At 47.8% G+C, this 23,641-nt stretch overlaps 2 protein-coding genes across 2 annotated transcripts in view; both read right to left on the bottom strand.

Moving 5' to 3' along the window:
- Window positions 1–5,858, bottom strand: part of AR (androgen receptor) — a 214,257-nt gene extending 208,399 nt beyond the window's left edge. Inside the window, exon 1 of the mRNA XM_063142096.1 lies at window positions 4,461–5,858. Coding sequence (XP_062998166.1) covers window positions 4,461–5,746 — 1,286 coding nt within the window. The 5' untranslated portion in view covers window positions 5,747–5,858. The remainder of the gene's footprint in view (window positions 1–4,460) is intronic.
- Window positions 5,859–6,178: 320 nt separating this feature from the next.
- The window catches only part of LOC134409383 (putative uncharacterized protein ENSP00000383309), a 72,943-nt gene continuing 55,480 nt past the window's right edge, over window positions 6,179–23,641 (bottom strand). Inside the window, exon 2 of the mRNA XM_063142095.1 lies at window positions 6,179–7,096. Coding sequence (XP_062998165.1) covers window positions 6,179–7,096 — 918 coding nt within the window. The remainder of the gene's footprint in view (window positions 7,097–23,641) is intronic.

Raw genomic sequence — 23,641 nt, 5'->3', positions numbered from 1 at the left:
GGATCCCGGGAGCAGGCAGGGACAACCCCAAGACAATCCCGGGATAAACCTTAGGTCTAGCTAAGGTCCCTGGGTCAATCCCTCTCTCTCAGCCTAATCTCCCTCTTAGGGCTGTTGTGAAAATAAAATCGGGTGGTGGTGGGGAGAGAGAGGACAATGTACAACTCCTTGACCTTCTTGGAAAAAGACAGGATATAAATGTAATAAATAAAGAAATTTCAGGTTCTTTGTTCAAGTTCTCTGTGTTTGTTTATGGTCATCAGCATTATATAATCCAGCCAACATTAATCACTTTTAAGTCACACTGGCTTTAATGAGAAACATTTAAGTATTTGCAGAATTCTCCCCTGAAATGAATGGGACTTAGAAGCGCTGGAACTTCCAGTGGATCACACCCTAACCTACGTCTATAGTCCTTTAAGGAAAAACAGGCAGGCAGTATTCTACCAATTTGCTCAGCAAGAAATAAACCTGCTCCTGATTTCCAGTATTGTGGAAAGGATGACTGATACATGTAAGAGCATCTGGCAACTAATCTTTATTGAAATTATCTAATAAATAACTTCGAACGTTGTAGGCTACTTGCATTTAGGTCTTTTGGTAGTTCGTACGGACATAGAATGCCACATGCACCACCAAAGTTCTGACTACAGGCCTCTGCTGGAGTAGCCAAGCCTCATCAGGATTACGATAGGGGAGACATTATAGACCATCTGGTAAAATGAAACTGTAATCCAGTTCCAGTGAAATCAAAAAGAGCTTTGCTATGAATCACAATGTGAGGTACACGCTGCACCGAAGGCAACCCATTAGACCACAGCACACGCAAGCCAGAGCTGCTGTTCCAGACCTACTGAAAACAACACATAATAAATAAAGGGTATTCAACAATTCAGAGCACCGTACTCTAAAACTGCAGCAGAACGTAAGGACATAAAATGGAAAGAGCGAACCCTGGTCCACTGATGTCAATGGGAGGTTTTCCATTAAATTCCATGGAGAACTGGATTAGACCCAAGATAAAGAAGAAAGGATAGGATAGTCAATCACTTACAATGTACCTTAAAAAACATTGGGTAGGCAATAGCTTGATTCTCGACAGTAGTTTATCAAATTTCTATGTGCCTAGCTCTCAGCAATGTAGGACACTTTCTATAGGGATTGTGAGATTAATATAATGCATCCAGATGTGACATTCCTCAGGCAATTTAAATACTTTAGGTATCTAGAAACCCACTCCATAAAAGCCCAATCTAAGTCAAACTGACTTCCTGGAAAGTGACTGAAAGACTTTAGTTCAAACATCATGCAGGTAATTCCCCTATTCTAATCTATGTTCACTTTGTATCTCATCTAGCACAGTATTGGTTCTTGCAATCAATATGTGTACGAGTTGGCTAACAAAATATATAAATCTTAAGATGCATTTAAATGTGCACTAAGCCGAGACCTCGGTTGCAATTCCCCCCCCCTTTTTTTTTTAGGAGACAATGACAACTCTCGTTTAGCCCCTAAGGTATTTTCCGTTGAAATTTGTTGGCACCAGACGAATACCACTTGCAATGGTTTAAGTATTGCAAATTGTGCCCTATTAGACAAATAGGGGCAGCAGGCCAAAGCATGGGCTACAAGATAAGGGGGAGGCTGGCAAGACTTCCTACGTTCATCACTGTGTTGCATTTAGGTAAAAGCCAGGAGAAAATGGCGCACAGCTCGAGCATTTGAACTGAGGACAGTCAGATATGAACTACACACACAGAGGTGCATACTGTTGGTTAATGTGTGTGTCAGCTATACATTTGGCTGCTAAAACATTGTGGATCCTCCAGTCGTCTTCAAGTGTAATAATCTCCCTGCTTCCAAACAAGGATTGTAAAGCTACAAAGAGGCAAAAAAGCAATGTCAGACTCAGCTGTAGGTGTCTGTACATCACTGGGATTTCTACCACATCTACTTTGCATAAACTTACCTGAGTTTGGTACACGCAGCGTGTACCATGTTATTATAATAATGAGATAGATTAGCAAGTTTTTGCATGGATTGATGAAGGTTCTACGTTTTAATGTCATCACTAAAACATATCTGTGCAATTTTTTGTTTCTAGGGTTTGGGACATTCCTACTCTTCATTTGGTATTGCCTCGGCTCAGTTTGGTTTATTTCTACAGCCTTTGCATCAGGTGACTTACCAATCTAATGAGTTTATTGTCAAACCAAATAAATGGTAAAGAAAGGGATATATACAGTAACCCAAATCACAGTCTGGTTAAGCTTAAAAACTTGTATTTTAAGTCATTTTAGAATATGATCCTAAGCACATACACTCTCTAGAAAAGTTCTAATGAAACTGGTGTGATTTCCTCCTATCTAGTATATTTTAGAATCCTAGTACCCAGTCAAACTCCAATCCATGGGAATACACTAACTCCTAATACTTCACCTTTAGTAGCTTGCAAAAACCAAAATGTATAATTCTATGTCTCAAAGAAGACGCAATCCTAAACTCGTTTCATTTTTTTTAATAAGCCATTTTAAATGAACAAATCCAAAATCGGGTAAGCCACCAATGTTTTAGACATACCTTGCTTTTAACTGTTGCTCGTCATACCTTGCAAATAAATAAATAAAATTAAGAAGTTGATAAGAGAATTTACTGCTAGTACAGAAGCTGTATTGCCTGAATAAATGAAGCCAGCTTTACTTCAGCAGAACAAGCATGGGATACTCAGTTAAGTGATAAACTCTTGAGTTCCTTACAAATCGTTCCTTGGAAGGGATTTATCCCCGTCTCCATTTTAACCCATGGACTTGCGGCAAAGAAAGTCAATGCAGGTGCCATTGGGCAACATGGAGACGATACACTGAGAATAACAACTAACCTGGAGGCCAATCTGAACTCTAGCACCAGTTGTTTATCGCCAGTTGTGTCAGCCTGCTGTGGGGGAAATCCACAAAATGAGTGGGTGGGAAGGATAAGAGCCGAGAGTTCGCCACCCATTAAGACAAATAGAAGAAACAGAAATTGCAATAGTAACACATTTATTAGAAAGCAAGCCTTATCCAATGCAGTGGGACTTACTTCTGAACAAACACACTCATGTTGCACATCAGTAATGCTGCATCAGCATAACTGTTATCTCATTTGGTCTCAGTAATTGCAAAAAAAAAAAAAAAAAAAGGCAACACGGGGGTTAAGTTGCGTGCACTAGCCACGTAAGTGTTTACATTAATGGTGCAATCCTATTCAGAAGTACTACTGAGTTCAATGGGATTTACTCCCTGGTAAGTCTGTATAAGATTGCTCATTTGTGTTTTTTTAAGCAATATATATATAGCTCCAATCTATGACTAGTTGTTAAATTTATCAGTGTAATTTTGGATCTTTTACCAAAATTACACTTAGAGAATGCTAAAATAATTGTAATAGTATATTATTTAATTCAATATGCAGTCTTAGTTCAGCATCTAACCATGAGTTAAAATTCAGGAGGGAGCCTGCATCCATATTTATTTATTTATGTACAGAAATCTACTCAGTTTGGCATCTCTGTCCTGTTGTAAGCAGTTCCAGAAACTCAAAAGCACCTAAAATAAGGACAACTTAGGACAAAACACTCTAGGTCATTATGAAGAAACTCTGATCTACACTCTGATATGCAAAAAAGAAAAGATGCAATGCTAGTTGAAATATGAATCATCCACATATCTCTAACGGTTTTTATCTTAAGTTTCAATATGGAAATTCTGGCGCAACTACCTTCCTTAATGAGTCATGAGAAGAATTTATTGTGTAGTTCACCAGAATCAAAAACCAAAACACACACACACACCAAAAAAAACCCACAACAACAAAAACCCAAACCACCCCCTAAAAAAACACACAAAAATCCCACAACCAAAATAAAAACTACTGCTCCATTTAGGCAGATGACTCAAACTGAAGTAGGAATTCAGAATCCTACCCCTATCAAATGAAAGCAGAAATTCCCAAAGACAAAAGTCCTCCAGTTTGGAGCCAGATGGAAGAAAAAATGCATAGGAAGTCAGGGCTGACTTGTAAACCATTTGCCAATAAATTGGGGTAAGGGGGATTTTGGTTTTTGTTTGGTTCAAGCAAAGATTTCGCAAGTTCCACAGGCAGGCTGCAATCTGACTAATTATTCAGTTGACGCTATCTTCCAATTAAAGGGTCGCAATGGGCTATGGATTTCTCGCTATTCGGACGCCGTAAAAGAGAAGCAACCACACCCAAGGGAGTTGGGGGAGAAAGGGCTCTCAAGAGGTCATCCAATTCACCCTCCAACCGTTGGCCCTAAGTAATGTCCACCCGGAAAGGCCTGCTACGGCTGCTTGTTACACCTCCCCCACCCCACCCCACCCCACCCGCTACATTACGCGAGCTACGAGATGCGAGCGTGCCGGCACGGGGGTTGTGGGGTGCGGAAGGCCTCGGCCCTTTACCTCATGTCTCCGTAGCCCCCCGCGTAGCCCTCCATCCAAGGGGTGAGCTCCGTCTTGATGCAGCCGGGGGCAGGGGCGAAGGGCATCCTGCCCACCACGCCTCCCGGGTACCACATCTCGGACGGCAGGTCACTTCCTTCCTGGCCGGCCGGCCCTTGGCTCCTGCCGTAGCCGAAGGAGGCTGAAGCGGCGCCCTCGGCGCACGGGCCGTAGATCTGCCCTTCCTCGGCGAAGAAGGGGTGCCAGCCCGGGCCGGGGGGGCCGCCGTAGTGGGACGCCAAGGCGGGCATTTCTCCGGCGCGCCGGCACGGCGCGCCCCACACGCCCCCCGCCGCCCCCGCCGCCGCCGCCGCGTACTCCAGCGGGCTCTCCAGCTTGATGCGGCCGTGCGAGGCGAGCGCCAGCTGGAAGTTGTAGTAGTCGCGGCTCTGGAAGGCGGCTGCCGCCGGCTCGTCCGCCTCGGCCGAGCCCTTGTAGAGGCTCAGGTGGCCGCCGGGCACGTCCATGGCCAGCGCGCCCTCGCCGCCGCCGCCGCCGCCGCCGCCCTCCTCCTCCTCGGCTTCGACGATCTTGCAGCCGCCCAGCGTCATGGCCCGAGCGTGCGCGCCGGGCAGGGCGAACATGCAGTCGCCGCGGGTCGCCGCCAGCTCGCTGCCGCCGGGGGCGTCGAGCGCTTCCACGGCCAGGCCCATGGAGGCAGACACGGCTTTGCAGAGCTCCTTGGCGCTCTCGCCCAAGTAGTCCTCCTTGGCCGGCCGGGCTTCAGCCGGCGCGGCGCCGGCGCGCGCTTCGCTCTCCGGCGCCTGCAGGAGGCTGCCCTCGCCCAGGATGTCCTTGAAGTCCCCGGGGCAGCTTTGGAAAGACGGGTCCAGCAGTGCCAGCGAAGACGAGGCGGCGGCGTTGGCGGCGGCGGCCGACGAGGAGGAGGAGGACGAGGCGGACGCCGCCGCCGCCGCGCGAGGCTCCCGCTCGTCGGGCCGCAGCCCTTTGCTCGCCTGCGACTGCTCGTCCAGGGGCAAGTAGGAGGGCGACCCGGGGGGCGGCGGCGGAGGCGGCTGGCGCCGCGGGCTGGACGCTCGCAAGCGGTCGCCGGGCTGAGCCTGGACGGAGGGCGAGGAGCCTGCTACAGCTGCCTGGTGGCTAGCCCCGGCCTCCTCTCGCGAGCCGCCGGCCGCGGGGCTCTGGAACGCCTCCCGCACGCTCTGGAAGAGGCTCTGGAACGCGCCTCGGAAAGTCTTGCCCGGCGGGCGGCCGTAGATCCTGCCGAGCCCAACGTGCACCTCCATGCCGTCGCCGGAGAGGTCGCGGGATGGGCCGGCGTCGGTCGTCCGAGCTGGCGCGGGGCAGCTCCTGCGCCCGGCTGTTCTCGCACAGCGGCCTTGGCAGGGAGCGGAGGGGACAGCGAAACGAGCGGGCGCCTTCAGCAGCGGCCGACGAGCCGGGCCATCCCTTCCGAGGGCGCGGGGCGAAGGGCCGTCGGGGCGCGTGCGAGGCACCGGCAAGCTGGAACAGGTGGCGGCCGGGCGAGCGGGGTGTGTGTTGGTCTGGCTAGATGTCGAGGCGGGTGATGCCGCGGCGGCCTGGGAAAAGCCAGCGAGAGTCACGGGAAGAAGAGGCGGGAGCAAGGAGCCGGCCCCACGCCGCCGCCACTGCTGCTGCTGCTGCTGCCGCTGCCGCCGCCGCCACCGGGCCTTTTGCAATGATTAACTCGGCAACTTTCACAGCAGAAAGAGAACGGAGGCGGCCGGCTGTTGCTGCCGCTGCTGCTGCGGCTGCTGACGTCTCCCTTTCAGACGGCCGCCGGGGTGAGCCAAGGTTACAGGCGAGCGCGGCCGGCCTGAGGAGCGCGCGCCGCGGAGCAGCTCCCGGCCCGGACTCCTCCTCACGCAGATCTCCTGCCGCCGCCGCCGCTGAAGCCGCGCGAGCCGGACACTTCGGAGGCCGCTGGGCCGACCCTCCCCTTTTGCCCTCGCACGAGGAAGGGAGCCAGAGGACGCTGGCTGGCCGGGGAGGAGCGCAGAGGGCGGCAGGCCAATCAGCGCCGCGGTGGGGCTGCCGTTCAGCGCCGGAGCGCGGAGATTCCCGGGATCCGGGGCGGAGAGAGCGGCAACAAGTGGTGGCAGGACGGCAGCGAAGAGCGCGCGGGGCACTCCGCCTCCCGACCCGGGTCGGAGGACGCGGCTCGCCCGCCTGCGAGTCCTGCTTTCGCCTTTCCCCCCGCTTCTTCCGCCCTGCTGGAATCTGGAGTCGTCGCTCTTCCGAATCCGCTTCGGGGCGGGGAGGGGTGGCTCTTCTCGCGCGCTGCGCCTCGCCTCGCCTCGGCAGGAAGCGGCTTCCCCTTTTCGATCCGGCCGCGATCCCAGCCCGACCTTCTTCACGCAGCTTGGCGGGCTCGGGAGGGTCCGCCAGGAGGGGGGCGGCAGGACGAGCCCGGCGGCGAGGCGCGTCTGTTCCGCGGCCCGAGCGCCCGGCGCGAGTCCACACAGCAGGCTTTTCCGAGTCGCGCAGAACCGGGAAAGGCTCCGGCTTATGTACGCGCTCTCTGCCAGCCCGCGCTGCTCCTCTGCATACGCACGCCCAACTACACGTGCCCGAAGGCAGTCTTGCAGGAGCGTGCCCACGAGGGAGCGCGGCCTCTGCAAACCCGCACGCAGTGGAGGAACAAAAGCGAGATACTTATCTCGGGATTGCGCTGCAGTCGTGCCTTGCCCAGGACACCGCTGCTGCTGGCGCTCAGCAACTGTGTGATCACAGTAGCAGCAGCAGGAGTAGCCCAGGCGGCGGCGGCGGCGGCGGTACCTTTCATTGCTCTACGCGCTCCGGGACTTCCCAGGCAATTGGTGTAACAATTGCCCTGATTGTTACTGATTCGTTACAACGGATACAGCCGGCCTTTTCGACAGAAACATGTTGCTAGAAAAGTGCCCCCCCCCCCGCCAGTCTAGCATGTGCTTGAACAAACAGTTGACCCAACTTCTTTCTCTGCTGACAGTGACACCACTTTCTACCATGTTTAAGGTTTTCTCTCTCTCTTTACAGCTGACTACGCTCCCGCAATGCCTCTGGGGCTCTTTTAGGAGTGGGCTGCTCATTGAGGTCTTCAAAGAAAAACATAAGGAACGTTTGTTTGTTTATTTATTGCATTTTAATACCGCGCATGGCCGAAGCTTCTCTTCCTTTCCAGAGGGACTCGGGCTATTTGATGCCTAAAACTCTTGTTTGCAAAGGACAGCAAGTTCACAAGCAGGACATTCTCCTAGATTTGCTCACTGGAAGCTTCATTCCAGGTACCTGCTTCCCTCGGATTATCCCCGTAGCGCTGTGCTTTTGCGGTTGTTGTTTTAGCTACCGGGCGACAGCGATCCTCTGCATACCAGGAAGTGAGTTTAAGCGAGGAAATGTAAAAAAACATAAAAAAATCAACGGATGACCCAATTCAATTCAAATTTGGTATGCTTAAAGCTCTCCCTAATATCTATTACTGTGCCAATTTTGGTGTCTTTATCCTTAAAGCTTATGCAGATGTAAGCATTTCTTTAAAATCCTGCTGCTGCTCGGAAGATACTCTCAAAATGGAGGGGCTAAATCTTTTTGCTTTATAGCACAATTAAGGCAGGATGCCTGGGAGTACTTCACAATCAAAGCAGATTATAAGGTGGAAAACTTCTGAGTCCTTTGCATGCAATTCGCAGTGACTGCACAGTATAACGCTGGTGTGATAAAGCTCTGGGAAGGACCCTGTGTAAGTGGAGAGGTCTTAGGACTTGGGACTGCACACAACAGGTAGCAGCTCTCTCTGTAGCCCCTGATCCAAATGAGAACAAATATGGGCTGCTGCTAATGGGATGGCTCCTAACTCCACCAGTAAAAAGACCTGCAGCTATTCTGGCTTTCTCTCCTTAATGGATTTTGTTGTTGTTGTTGTTGTAAGAAAAAAGACAGAAGAAATTATGGAAAATGTGGGAGGGCTACAAATAGAAGATGAGCCCACCCACACCAATATTCTTTGAATGAGGCAAGGTGTTTGGATAATAAAAGCTTTGCCTAGAAGTACCCCAGGTATGCATCAGCTGCAAGACACTAAGGCTGTGCACAGCACACCCACCCCCTGACTCACCAGCTGTTTTGGAGCCTCAGAAACAGCCCTGATTTGACTTGGGCCACTTTGTGGCTTGCCCACCTCGTTTCGTTTCGGTACTGAAGCAGGATTCCCCCCTCCCCAAAGTGGCTCAGCCTTTGCAGTGTTCTTGGGTGCTGGCTTCACAGTGGGCAAACCAGGAAAGCTGGGTGCAAAGCCAAATGCCCGCCCTCCTTGCCTGTCTGACTTCCCTGCCCCCCCCCCCAAACCCAGAGCTGCCGGGACTTACCTTTCCATGAGTCCTCTTCCCTGAGAGCCGAGCCATAAATAGCTCTATGGTCACAAATTAAAGGAATGGCCATAGTTTTCAGCCATAGAGCTATTAAAAAAAGAGACACCCACCCACCCCCCGAAATCTTACCTTTAAATTGCAGCTTGGCTCTCAGGGGAAAGGACCCATGGGAAAGGAAGTCCTGGTGGCGGCAGCAGAAGGAAGACAGGGAGGGAGGTGGAGGTGAATCCCATGAGTCCAATGGACTCACAGCTGGCCTTACGCTGGCTTGCGGTGGAACAGCCCAGCACTGCTCTAGATCGGCCCAAGGCACCCCAAGGCTTCAGTACCAATTGGCTTCAGCCTCGGGCCGACTCTAACTAAGTGCCACCAGAAGCACTGGGCTGGCTCTGGTCCAGCAACAAATTTAGACTACAGGGCTCTCCAATAGGGGAAAAGGAAAACCCAAACAGCCTCCCCCATTTCTATTGAAGGAGTTAGCAGCCCCTTGTCTCTTAAAACACTACCATGGAAGTTTGGTTTCCCCTGTCCCTAGTGAAGAACCCCAGTGGTCAAAACGTTTGGGGAATATTGAGACTTTTATTGTTTGGGTTAATAACTATCTTGGGCACTTGCTGGATTCCTCATTTGTCTCCATTTTGTGTTGCTGCCCTTTTTGGTGTGTACCCCTCCCGAAAGAAAATTAGGTCTGCAACCTTTGATGACTTTGAATCATTTTCATCAAACTGTTGCTGATTAATCAATGGAGGCTTGTTTTAGTTAGTAGCACATGTGTTGATTTTCATAGACTGTTTTGGTTCTGGTGTGTAAAAAGGAATAAAAAGGGAACCATTAAAGATGGGGTTTCCTTCTAACAAGGAGTGTTCACTCTTGTTTGTTAAATTATAAGTTCTCTTTTTGTCTGGGTTCGCATGTGGGACTCCCTAGCATGAATGTGTGATGCTGTCATAGATGGATCCAGAAGATGTGGGGTGGGAAATTTTCCAGAGCTTAATTTTTCCTCAGAAAATTTCCCATTTCATAAGTTCATTAGTAAAAATGAATGTTTGCTAACTGGAAATACAGTATTTAGGTAAGCATGGCAATTTCAAAGTTAAAATTAATGGTTTTCAGATTATTATACCTAGCAAATAGCTAGGTAGATCTGTGTCTCAGAATGAAATGGAACTAAGAAATAGTGACTGAAACTAAAGGTGCCTCAAGACAGAGCCTCCGTGGAAGAGAGTTGAACTTTGTTGAAATGTAGGAGTTGGTCATCAGACACAATTTGTTGGGTAGCTACTAACATTAACCAGTGCTGCCTACCCCAAGCTGGTATTCTCCAGGTATGTTGGAGAATGTTGGGAATTGTAATTCAAAATCTCTCAAGGGTACCAGGTTGGGGAAGGGTGAATTAATATTTCAACAGTTTTGAGTATCTATGTTTCTTTTTTAGTTCTAAACCAGTGGTTCCCAAACTTTTTCAGGTAACCGCCCCCTTGGTTCCACAAACTCATGCCCAGCCCTGCCCTACACTATAAAAATCATTATTCAGAATAGCAGTTTTCAATGACCCACTAAAGAAGATAATAACAATAAAATTCAAAACAGTAACAATTAATTGAATATTTATTCAAAATCCAATTACTTTTTTTTAGTTTATTCAATTAAACATAATTGATAAACTTGATCCAGTGATATCATCTTTTCAAAGTCTGATAGTCATTTAGCAAGAATATTAGATATCTAAAATGTGATTTAGATATCACATTAGGTATCACATTTAGTCAAAAGCACCAAAACGCTAATAAAGAGGCATTCCTGCTTGGTGTGCCCTGCCACGCTGGCTGCAAAGAGGCATTTGCTCTCTTTTCCCTTCCTCCCTTCCTTGGCAAGCCTGGGGCAGATGATTCCCATTTAAAGAGGCCGCACTCCTCTGGATCCTGCTGGTCTGGGCGTCCGGGCTGAGCAGCGGCGGTGGCGGCCGGCCGGAGGAGCTGAGAATGAAAAAGGGGCCATACTGCACGCGGCCCCTTTAAATGGGAAGCACCTGACACAGGCTTGCTGAGGGAGGGAGGGAAAAGAGAGCAAATGCCTCTGTTTGCAGCCAGCGTGGTGGGGCACACCAAGCAGGAATGCCTCTTTATTCCACAGCCAGGGTGCCACAACAGAGAAATTTCTCTCCCATGTCCCACCATAGCATATATGTCGTGTTGAGAAGGGCTCCTCTGACAGGTCTCAGGTAGGCAGATATTGGGAGAGGCGCTCCCTCAGGCACCGAGGTCCCTACCATTTAGGGCTTTAAATGTCATTACTAACTCCATGAATTCCGACCGGAAACATATTGGCAGCCAGTTCCTTTAAGATCACAGTATATGGTCTCTATGAGATGTTCCAGGCAGTAATCTAACGGCTGCATTTTACACTAGCTGCAACTTCTGAGTAGTTCAAGGGCAGATCCATGTAGAGTGCATTGCAGTAGTCTAATTGGGAATTTTCCAGTGCATGTATTACTGTGGCAAGGTCCAGGAAAGGTTCTAGCTGGTGGATCAGCCGAAGCTGACCCCAAGTACTCTGGGTCACAGAGTCCACCTGATGTAGGAGTACCGCCAACCTACACACCTGCTCCTTCAGAGGGAGTGCAACCCCATCCAGAACAGGTCACTTACCCAATTCCCAAACCCAGGAACCACCAATTAACACAGCATCCGTCTTATCAGGATTCAGCTTCAGTTTATTAGCTGTCATCCAGCCCATTACAGCCTCCAGGCACTGGTCCAGCACCTTCACAGCCCCGGCTGACTCTGATGACAAGGAGAAATAGAGCTGAGTATCATCAGCATACTGACGGCACCCAACCCCCAAGCCCCTAATGACCTCACCCAATGTCTTCATATAGTTGCATGGGGGGTAGAATAGAGCCCTGTGGCACCCCACAGCTCAATAGCCATGGGGTGGAACAGGAATTCCCCCACACCATTCTCTGGAATCAGCCCTGCAAGTAGGAGTGGAACCAATGCAACTCAGTGCCTCCTACTCCCATCTCGCAGAGCCGATCCAGTAAGATACCATGATCAATGGTAACAAAAGCCACCAAGCAAGCCAGGAAGATCAACAGGGTAGCACTCACCCTGTCTTTCACCTGAAGTAGGTGGTCAGTCATAGCAGCCAAGGCTGTTTCAATGCTGTGCCCTGGCATGAAACCAAACTGAAATGGGTCCAGATAATCCATTTCTTCCAAAAACATCTGAAGCTGGCCAGCCACCACACTCAAGCACCTTGCCCAAAAAGGGGATATTAGCGATGGGGCGGTAGTTCTCACATACCTCTGGGTCCAGGGAAGTCCTCTTCAGCCTCTTTCAAGTCAGCAGGCACCACCCCCTGGACTCACCCAATCAATCCACCTCTGCTGGATCGTATTAGCCAAGATGGGCAAGAGTCAAGCTTACAAGTGGTGGGACGGACTGATTCAAGTAAACTTAGGCAGTTGTCACAGCTGAATACATTGTGCCCACCCCACCTGAGTTAAAGCATGCCTGCTGACACCCCTAGGTATGGTCTCTGCCATTGTCCATCCCATAGCCCCCTTAGATGGAGCTGCCCCACAGCGGAGGGGAGGGGAGGGGAGGGGAGGGCCTGTAACTCAGCCTAAAATCTTTCTTGGCTTCAAACTGTGCTTGTTCTTTGTTTCATACTTTAACATGGTTGGGTTTTTGTTTTTGTTTCAATGCTTTGAGCTTTCTTTCTTATTAAAAAAGAAATGTCTGAAAAATATGTAAAGCATGAATGTTGTGTGGTTAAAATCTGCTTGCTGCAGTGCTGAATCATGATGCAAAATTTGGTTGAAATTTTCACTATGCTTAAACCCATCCCAGATAGAGGTAGAACAAATCATGAAATTTTGTTGAGAATTGGATGTATGGTTTTTGAGTCCTTTGAGGATGTACAGACAAACACTTCCATTTATGTATATAAGAGAGGAGGAGGAGGAGAGAAAGGCGGTGACAATCATCATCATCATCATCATCATCATCATCTTCAGTGTTTCCTCCAGGAATTGTACGGTGTTAGCCACTGTAAGTTTCATACCATCAGTGTAAAAAGCCAATTTGCTCTGCTTATCTCTTGCTCCCATTCCTTTGATCATGGTCTGAGAATCAGGGTGTATACAAAGACACAAAAGATCAAAGGTGTTTTCCATCTTTGACATGTTGGGCAGTCTGCAATATTAAAGGGCTCCTTGTTTTTTGTCTATGGACATTTCTCTTTTTCTCCTGAACAAGGTCCTTTTAGCTTTTCAAACAAGGCTTGCAAGAGTTTAGTTAGTAAAACAAAGCCTGTGTTTACTTGATAAAAATATAGAGATTCTATTCTTTTTCTTCATTCTGAGTTGAAGGTTTGCACTAGATTTTCTTCCAGGGATTTCTGTCTTGCAAGGGCAGATTCTTATGATAACCAATACATAAGAACCAAAGGCAGACAGGAAAAAGAAATTGTTTTGTCTGGGGGTAAGCGTATTTCACAATAAATTCAAGAATATTTTTTCCCTCCTGAATGCAAATGACATAGAAAATTAGCACATTTCCTTTGCCTTTTTACAGTCTTACCACAAACAGTAAACTTTATTGCACATAATCATACAAGTTGGAATTGCAAAGTCATTCCGATATGAAATTCTTCCCACATTTCATGAAAGTGGAGAGGCTCCAAGACGATTAATTTGTGTCTGCCTTTCCTGTGCGTGCCCATTGTAAACTTCATCAGTGTCGTCGTTATATGGACTAAACTGCTTTTTCCTCCAGAAAGAAAGAAAGAAAGATCATGTCAAGAATGTGACATTTAAAGTGCACTAAAAGCAGCCTCGCCACACCATAGCAGACGAAGATCTGTGTCAGCCCAAACCTGCTGATATCCAGGCATGCTGATTAAACCCTCACAAGCGATTTGGTCAGACTCCGCCTGCCGGCTCCTTCCCCATTTCATTCACCCTGTATGATCAGTACAGCCGCACTGGAGTTCAGAAGGAGTTCCGTTGTTCATCATCCTTTGCTCTAGGGAAGGCCTATGGCTATTTTTATTTCAATTTAAGTCTTTTCATCCCCATATTCTGAAGCCAGCTAGGCAGAACAATCCTGTGGGAGTGCAGAGAGGGAATCCGTGACAGAAGAACAGACAAATCCCAAGGCCTGTGGGTTCAGGCCAGCCCTCGCATCAGGCGTGTGGGGCATTTCTTTTCTTTTTGCCTTTTTGTTGTCTGTGGCTGTCCTTTTCGTTTCTCCTCCCACTGCATCTGAAACCAAATTAAAAGCCTATCAAAGGATAAAAGGATCACCACTCATTTCCACTGGGCCTGGGCCTCACATGACCGCAGTTACAGATGGATCAATGAAGCTGGGACAGTGTTTAGGGAAGCTATTCTGACGGAGATGAACCAAATCTGGTTCAGTTACAGTGCTTGAAATTGCCCAATCGAAAACTATCTCGCCTGTTTTGTCTCTCTCAGACAAATAAAGACAAGTTTCAGGTGTCGGGTTCATCCTCCATACATTCTTTTATAAATGAGATACATTAAACGGAGGTGGAGGTGGATACTTTTCAGAAGGTGGTGCTGGGGGATTTCTGTTTGATGCCATGGCCACTGACCAGTGTTGTTCCTCAGGGCTCCGTCTTATCTCCCAAGCTATTTAACACTGCTCCAAAATTCTTGAATGGGGAGCAGTATATAAATATTGCAAATAAATAAATATATGTGAAATCGCTCGGGGACATTTCCAGAGTTTGGGGGATCGGTGCCACTAATATGCTGATAGCACCCAACTCTATCTTTTCCAGCTGAATCCACAAGGAAGCTGTTCTGGTTCTAAACTGGTGTCTGGTGTCAGCAATGGATTGGATGAAGGGGGGGAATCCAAACTTAATCCACACAAGACAGAGGTGCTTCTTATTGGTCAGGGAACAGGGATTATTTATTTATTTATTTATTTATTTATTACATTTTTATACCGCCCAATAGCTGAAGCTCTCTGGGCGGCTCACAAAAATTAAAACCATAATAAAACAATCAATCTTGCTGGGTAGAGCTACACTCTGCCTGAAGCCTCAGGGTTGTAGTTTTGGTATTCTCATGAACCTGGATGCCCAGGTTTTGGCTGTGGCCAGGAGTGCATTTGTACAGCTGAGCCTAGTGCTCACACTGCAGCCATTCCTGCCTGATCTGGTCCCAGACACACATGCCTTAGGTACATCTAATTTAGACTACTGCCATGGGGCTGCCTTTGAAATCTGTTCAGAAATTTCAGCTGAAATTTCAACTCAATTACAGTGAGCAAGACGGACCTGAATGGCACCAAGACTCTTAGGATGTTAGGATTCATGAGGAATATTGGAAGTCCTGCTGCTTTCTGTGGGGTTGCTTGTATTAGCCCAGTGCGTTTTTGTGACCTTTCAGGAGGACATCTAAATATTATGGGCCACATGCAAGAGAGGCCATTGCTAGTGGCAGTAACCCTTTAAGTTATTCGTAGGTACTGTTTCATGAGGGATATTAAGACTCCTGCTTTTTCCTGTGCTATTTTTCCAATGTCATATGCAACTACAGGTAATTTGTAAGGGGGAGATTGCCAGGTGAGGGGGTGGGGTCATCTGTAAGAATAGAAATAATCCCAGGCAGCTTTAGTAACCCCCCTCCACCCCATTTAGACCACTTAAATATGGTGTTTATAGATTGTTATGTGAGCCTGCAGGTACCTCTTGTTCGTTGCATCCCAATAGCTTTGTCTGTTTCAAGATGATCCCTAGAAACTACTGTGTTAGAGGCCATAGGAGTTCTTCCCTAAAAGCACAATGTAAGGAAAGATTTTGATTTGGAGTTCTTTCTGTGAAAGAACAAATGTTTATCTCTTGCAGAAATTTTGATTTGAGTATGGCCCCTAAAATCTTCCAATGATTTCCTATGACCAGTACATTTCAATGGGCGTTTCATGTCCTTTTTAGTATGTAGCTGTATTACTTCAGTATTAAAGCCTACTATTCCAGGATTTATAACTGCCTCTACAGTCCTGAAATGCAAAGCTCTCACTGTCATGATTTGGGCTCTCAGCTGTGATTACTTTTTAAAAAATGTTTGCAAGAGCATCTTCTGAGACAATGGATTCTAAAAGTCATATTTCTCCCTGATTAACCCACAATTGTAAGTCCAGAAACCAAGATGTTTATTTATTTATCTCAAATTCTTGAGCTGGCTAATAATATATCTAAAATACAATAAAACAGAGAAGAGTTACTAGAGTGGTCCAAAGTAGTAGAGTAGAGTAGTAACACCCACACCCACACGTCCTGAACTGTCACACTGCCTCTGCGTCTCCGGGCCATGGCTGGTCTCTGAGGTTCTAGGAGATTTCAGCTGACATGCTGAGGCTGCCGTGCTGGGACTGGCTTGGCATGGCCTCCCTCGAGCTGCCCAAATTAGTTTCTGGCCCCACTCACTCAGCTGGGGGCCTGCTTGTACTGGCCTCTAGACTGTGCTGAGTGGAATGATTTTGATCTGAGCATTTGGGAACTTTCTTTGACTCTGCCCTACCTGTGTCTGGACTTACTGGGACTCTGAGCCACTGGAGGGGTGGGGAGTCAACTACAGTGGTCTGCCCTGGAGGCTGATGGATCCAAATAGTTTCCTGATGGCTCTTGAGGATTTCTCCCATCACCTTGGAAGGAGAAGCCCTGTTGATCCTGGAAAGGGGAAAAGACCCAGATGGCTGACACAATAGCTCCTGAGAGCAGAACCAAAGAGTCCCTTTGATTCTCAGGAGAACTGGTGGGGCACTTGGGCAACATGCTAATAAGTCATCCATGGAGTAGGCTATAAGGGCAGGGTTGGCTATTGCCCTGGCTTGGTTGACCATGGGGAAAACTACACCAAAGCATGGGAAGCCACATTTTCTTTGCCATGGTGATGGTGGCAAAGAAATACTACTACTCTGCCAACGTTGCATTTGCTCAGTGTCGTCCAGTGGAGCTCTTTCATGTGGTAAAAGGCCTCTTAGGTGGAGGCCTTGAAACACAACAACCTGAACCCTCAGAGGCCCACTGTGACCAATTTGCAAGACATTTTAGAGATAAAGTCGCTCCAACTTGGTTGCCATTGTTTTGCCAGAGTCTGATATGGACGGGGCTAGTGCACCATCTAGTCATGTTATTCAGCTTGTGCAACCTGAGGATGTGAACAGGTGTGTAGGCCTGACTCTGTGCCATAGCCAGCCTCACAGGCCTCTTGTTCCTGCCCAGGTATGCATCAGTAGGTTAAAACCAGGACTTTGAATTGTGCACAGAGACAAAGTAGGTGCTTTATTTCAGTTAAACTGTTATGCTTATTGGCTGGCTGGGCTTACAGAGTGGTGGTGGGGGCTCCTCATCGTTCTCCTCCTCCTCCTTCAGACAAGCCATCGTTGCCTTGTCTCGACTCGCTCCAAGTGGGGGTGGGGGTGGGGGTGGTGCCTCCTCCTCCTCCTCCTCCTGCAAACCTCCTGTCCTCTCTGAGGATGGACAAGCTGTGTGTTGCTGTTGTGGCATTTATTAATTTATATTTACTTATTAATTATAATTTATATTTATCCCGCTGCTTCATTTCCCTCTCCCTCGCCATACAGATCAAGCCACGAGAGGTGCTAGAGTTCAGGCTTTTTTGAGTTCAGGCTTTAAAAATGTCCTATAAAACACTGCATGCAGGGATCTTCTCCAAGCTTGGCATGCCTCTTTAGAAGCTGTCATGGTGCCAATTTTCATGTGTTTATCTTTAAAACTGAGGGGGCTGCAAGCTTTTCCATTAATTCCCATTGACAATAATGTAGCAGTTAACTGAAATCGGAACGGTTCTTCGACAGGTTCTTCAATGGGGCAGAGAGAGGGACCCGCCCTGGAAATCAGGGCAGAGAATTGCTTCAACTAAGCTCTGCCCTGAATTTCGGGGCATAGAATACCTGCTCTGCACACCCCTGTAATTTACCATTCTTGGGCAAGGTGTTGGAGCATGTGGTGGCTTCACAACTCCAAGCTATTTTGGATGAAACTGATTACCTAGAACTATTCCAACTAGGTTTCATGCCTGGTTATGGGGTGGAATAATGGTTAATGACTTACGCCAGGGAATGGATTGGGGGAGTGCAATCCTGTTGGTTTTCCTGGGCCTCTCAGCGGTTTTCGATATCATCAACCATGGTATCCTTCTGGATTGTTTATCTGGATTGGGCTTGGGAGGCACAGCTTTAAAGTGATTCTGGTCCTTTCTGGAGGAGCAGGCTGAGAAGGTGGTGCTGGGGGTCTCCTATTCCACCCCATGGCTGGTGGGGTGCTGCGAGGTCCTGTCTTGTCCCCCCTGCTTTTTAACAACATGAAACTGCTGGGGGAAGTCTTCAGGAGGTTTGGGCTGAAGAGTCACCAGTATGCAGATGATACTCGGCTCTATCTCTCTTTTCCATCTGCACATCCCAGGGAGGCTGTGGAACTCTTGAACCAATGCATTCAAGAGGCAGCTGGACAACCACCTGTCAGGTATGCTTTAAGGTGGATTCCTACGTTGAGCAGGGGGTTGGACTCGATGGCCTTGTAGGCCCCTTCCAACTCTACTATTCTATGATTCTATGAATGTCTGGAGGCTGTTTTTGGATGGATGAGGGTGAACAAGCTGAAACTTAATCCAGACAAGATGGAGGTTCTGTGGGTGGGGAAAACAACTACTTTGGATAGAGGTTTACAGCTGGTCTTAGATGGAGTTGCACTCCCCAGGAAAGACCAAGTACGCAGTTTAGGCTGGTACACCAGCTGCAGCCCTATCTGGAGAGGATGGAGCTGGCCTCAGTTTTCTGTGCATTATTATTATTATTATTATTATTATTATTATTATTATTATTATTATTATTATTACTATTATTATTATTACTAGTCACAGCCAGGTTGAACTACTATAATGCGCTGTATGTGGGGCTGCCTTTGAAGAGGGTTCAGAAACTTCAGCTGGTGTAGAATGTGGCCACCCGTGTATTGGTGGGGGTGAGGCAATCTGATCACATAACGCCTATACTGTGCCAGCTGTGCTGGGTACCTCTGTGTTTCCAAGCAAAATTCAAAGTGCTGGTTTTGATCTTCATAGCTCGAAATGGTTTGGGACCTAGTTATTTGAAGGACTGCCTCCCACCCCATATCAGCCTGCCCACATGTTAAGATAAAAAAGAGAGGCCCTTCTCATTTGCCCACCTGTGAGAGCAATCAGGTGGGTGTCCACACGGGAGAGGGCCTTCTCTTCGGTGGCCCCAAACCTCTGGAACAAACTTCCATCAGATGTCTGCCATGCACCATCCTTGCAGGCTTTCAGGAAGGCCTTAAAAACATTTTATTTTATCATGGTCTTCCCATGGTGTATACTCTTATTTCTGCTATTGTTGTTCCTGCTGGTTTTATTGTTTTAATTTCTATCTTATTGTGAACATATTTTTTACTGCTTTTAATATTTTATTGTTTTTAATGTTTTGCGTATTTTATTGTAGTAAGCCACCTCGTGAGGGCCTCTGCCCTGAAAGGAGGCCAAGAAATGTTTTAAATCAGTGGTTCCCAAACTTTTTCAGGTCACCGCCCCCTTGGTTCCACAAACTCATGCCCAGTGCCACCCTACCCTACACTATAAAAATCATTATTCAGAATAGTGGTTTTCAACGACCCACCAAGGAAGATAATAACAATAAAATTCAAAACAGTAACAATTAATTGAATACTTTATTCAAAATCCAATTGGTGTGCCCTGCCACGCTGGCTGCAAACAGAGGCGTTCGCTCTCGTTTCCCTCCCTCCCTCGGCAAGCCTGGGGCAGGTGCTTCCCATTTAGAGGGGATTCTAGGAGTTGAAGGATTTTTTTCTGTCTAAACATGCATAAAATTGTGCCTTTAACTTATCATGTCACACTAGCATGAATACAGGAATCAAATAGGATTTCCTTCTTCAGTGGAACACACTTACTTAGGAGTAAGCACCATTTTGTTATAGGAAAGGATAATGTATTTTAATTAAAATTTTAAAATAATTACCTTCCACCTGGTACAGAGTTTTCCTATGGAAAATCTGGCTGGGACTGAAGTAGAGGAGCACTAATTTTACTGTACTTATTGTCTTTAAATATGGTTAAATATCCCACAGTTACCTTGCTATTCTATTTCTACAGTTCATTTTCCCCTGTCTTTTCTTCACCCTCTCTTCATTTTCAGGCTGAATCCCATGCACATTTACCTCAGAGTAAGTTCTATTGACTATTGATCTCAGTGGGGCTTACTTCTGAGTAGACATACTTAGGATTGTGTCACAGCTCTGTTTTTATGGTGACACAAGATACACACATACCCTGTTTACTAAAATAATGCTTGAAAAAAGGGGGTTGGACACCCTGAAATAAGCAAGGGCAGATAGGAATGGTTTCAGCAAGCATTCTGGAAAAAGGTGCTGCTGAATCTTCTTTAGCCAGGAAGGACCTGGGGAATTGCAATTCTCTCTCCCGCCCCCTTTTCTTTTCTCTCCCAATCCTGTTGTAGTCCAGATTTTTTGGGGGGTGGGAGCACACACACAGACACACAGCATCTCTCTCTCTCGCCTTCCAACCCCCCTCCCCTCAAGCCTCAAAATAGCTGCCGGGCTGATTAGGACAGGAGGGCAGCAGCTCAGAGGGGAGATGGCCCCAATCTGCAACTCCTGACAGGGGAAGGGAGCCTGGTGATAACTTGCAGCAGCACAAGCAGTCCTGCTCCCCACCCAGCCTGCCGTCTGACTGCTGTTCTTGGCAGCTGCTCTGCCGCCCGCCATCCTCCACATTCTCCTTCCTCTCTGCCACACGGCTGCTGCTCCCGCCTTGTGCAGCAACTATCAGGAGAGGTCTACAGGGCAGCTTGGAGGAGGGAGCAGCTCTGGCCGAGGGAGGGAGGGAGCGAGTGGCGGTGGCTCCAGCAGGAAAGAAGCCCTGGGCACTCCTAGGCAGGAGAAGAGTGGGCAGAGCAGCTGAATTCGCCACTGTTTCCTGCTCTGCTGCCTCCTGTGGGTGTTTCTTCCACCCCCTACTTCTGGTGGGGCTGCTGAGGGCTTGAGAAAGGAGCAGAGAGCGGCTGCGTGAGTGAGAAAGTCCTTCCTGAGCAGGAGCAGCGTGGGGAGAGCAGCTGAATTTGCCGCTCTTTCCTGCTCGGTCCCTGGGTTTTAGGACCTTCTGGAGAGACCACCTCGAGTGCCCCCCTGCCATCCCTTTGTCTCTTAACGCCCCCCTATGCAATCCCACCGCCCCCAAGGGGGCAATACCGCCCACTTTGGGAACCACTGTTTTAAATAAATGAAACAGAGGACTGGCCTTGCCAAAAGGGTCAGCACGCTGTAGGTAGTACAGGGACAGGTATGTGATACAGAGCATGCAGGATGCACAAGGCTTCATGCAGAAGAGCAACACGGAAAAATCTGGCCACAGACCACCCCCCTGCCCTCGCGTCCCCCCCCCCCCGCCCGCTTTATTCAGAAGAAAAGGCGCAGTCAAAGTGAAAGTATCGTGTTCTTAAAATATCACCACACTGACTCTGGGATCCTGCTTGGAACGCCTCCTCCATCAAACCAACTACAGCCCTGTTACATAAAGTCACCAGTCTTTGCCTTAAACAGGGGAATCCGAAAGGGCTTGTAAATCAGAGACAGATGTTTCATTCATCTGAACATCATGAAACCAGAGGATTTGCCAGAGAGAAAGAAAAGCACTTTCCCATTTTGAAGCCAGTGGGATTTCTCACAGGCTGAAACTTAAGCATGTGCTTAAGAGCTTTGCTGGACTGATGCCTAACTGGATATTTTAAGGGAACAGATGGGACTATGGAGACAAGAGAAGAGTATCTATTTTTCTCGGCTAATTTCTTTCACTTGTGGATTATGATCCTTAGTCATGCCAGGTGTTGATTGTAACTGCAGCAGGTGCAAATGCTTTCAGATAAATGTGGCTTGAGGACATAAGAAGAACCTGGATCAGACCATGGGGGCAATGTTTCCAGCAGCGGCAGCTAAATGCCTCTGTGAAGCCCACAAGTGGGACATGGAGGCAAATTGCATGTCCCCTTGATGCCTTTGGGCATGGAGGCGCCATTTAGATGTCATGGCGAACAGTTAGTCACATCATCATCATCATCATTATTCTTATTATTGCTCCTCCTCCACATCACCATATATTTATCTAATGTTTTTCAAAAGCCATCTGTACTAGTGGTCATCACCACATTTTGGGGCAGTGAATTCCTTTGGACTGTTCTGAATGATTCACTGGGCAAGCTCAAATTCTTGTAATTTCTTTCTATCCACCTTCCCCTTACTCCCCCCACCCCCAGACTGTAAAGGCCTCAGCCTCTCATAACAGGAAAGGTGTTTCTTGAACTTGTTCTCTGATCTTTTTTGTACTGTTTCCAGAAAAGGTTATTTGAAATGGAGCAACCAGAACTACACAGTCAATTCTTAGTGTATCCAACTGATGGATTCACAGTTGGCTACAGAATCGGACTAAAAGGGTACTTATCAATGGAAACTTCTCAAGCTGGGGAGAGGCAACAAGTGGGGTACCGCAGGGCTCAGTCCTGGGCTCAGCGCTCATCAACATTTTTATTAATGATTTGGATGAGCAGGTGCAGGGAACACTTATCAAATTTGTAGATGACACCAAATTGGGTGGGATAGCTAATACCCTGGAAGACAGAAACAAACTTCAAAGTGATCTTGATAGGCTTGAGTGCTGGGCTGAAAACAACAGAATGAAATTGAATAGGAATACATGCCAAGTTCTACATTTAGGAAATAGAAACCAAACGCACAGTTATAAGATGGGGGACACTTGGCTCAGCAATACTACAATCTGGAAGGATCTTGGAATTGTTGTAGATCACAAGCTGAATATGAGTAGGGTGACCAACTGTCAGGATTTCCCCGGACTTGTCCTGGTTTTTGTTCTTTCCATGGTGTCAGGGGGGATTTTCTATAATTTTCAATAATGTCCTGGAATGACACACCTCCCCCTTTAAGGCTGCCATTAGCATGGCAGGAGGGAATGACCTGCTTTCTTGAGGCACATCATTCCCCCACCCCGAGCTCCAATTGAGGTCTTAAAGGGGAAAGTGGGTCATTCGTGGACATTATAGAAAAGGCCCCAATTGGAGTGGATGGTGGTGGTGCAGAATGAAATCCTTTCCCCCCTCCACTCCAATCGGGTTCTTTAAGGTGGTGGGGGAATAACGTACTTTTTGCAGGACTCAGAAAGCTGCTTCCCCACACACACACTAGGTGTCCTCTTTTTTGGTTTCCCAAATATGGTCACCCTAAATATGAGCCAACAGTGCGATGTGGCTGCAAGAAAAGCAAATGCTATTTTGGGCTGCACTAATAGAAGTATAGCTTCCAAATCGTGTGAGGTACTGGTTCCTCTCTATTCGGCCCTGGTTAGGCCTCATCTAGAGTATTGCATCCAGTTCTGGGCTCCACAATTCAAGAAGGATGCAGACAAGCTGGAGCGTGTTCAGAAGAGGGCAACCAGGATGATCAGGGTTCTGGAAACAAAGCCCTATGAAGAGAGACTGAAAGAACTGGGCATGTTTCACCTGGAGAAGAGAAGATTGAGGGGAGACATGATAGCACTCTTCAAATACTTAAAAGGTTGTCACACAGAGGAGGGCCAGGATCTCTTCTCGATCCTCCCAGAGTGCAGGACACGGAATAACGGGCTCAAGTTACAGGAAGTCAGATTCTGGCTGGACATCAGGAAAAACTTCCTGACTCTTAGGGCCTTACCAG

This window comes from Elgaria multicarinata, chromosome 15 (genome assembly GCF_023053635.1).
Source record: "Elgaria multicarinata webbii isolate HBS135686 ecotype San Diego chromosome 15, rElgMul1.1.pri, whole genome shotgun sequence".
Classification (NCBI taxonomy): Eukaryota; Metazoa; Chordata; class Lepidosauria; order Squamata; family Anguidae; genus Elgaria; species Elgaria multicarinata.
Note: the sequence above shows the minus strand (reverse complement) of the source record. Positions and strands in the feature narration are given on the sequence as shown.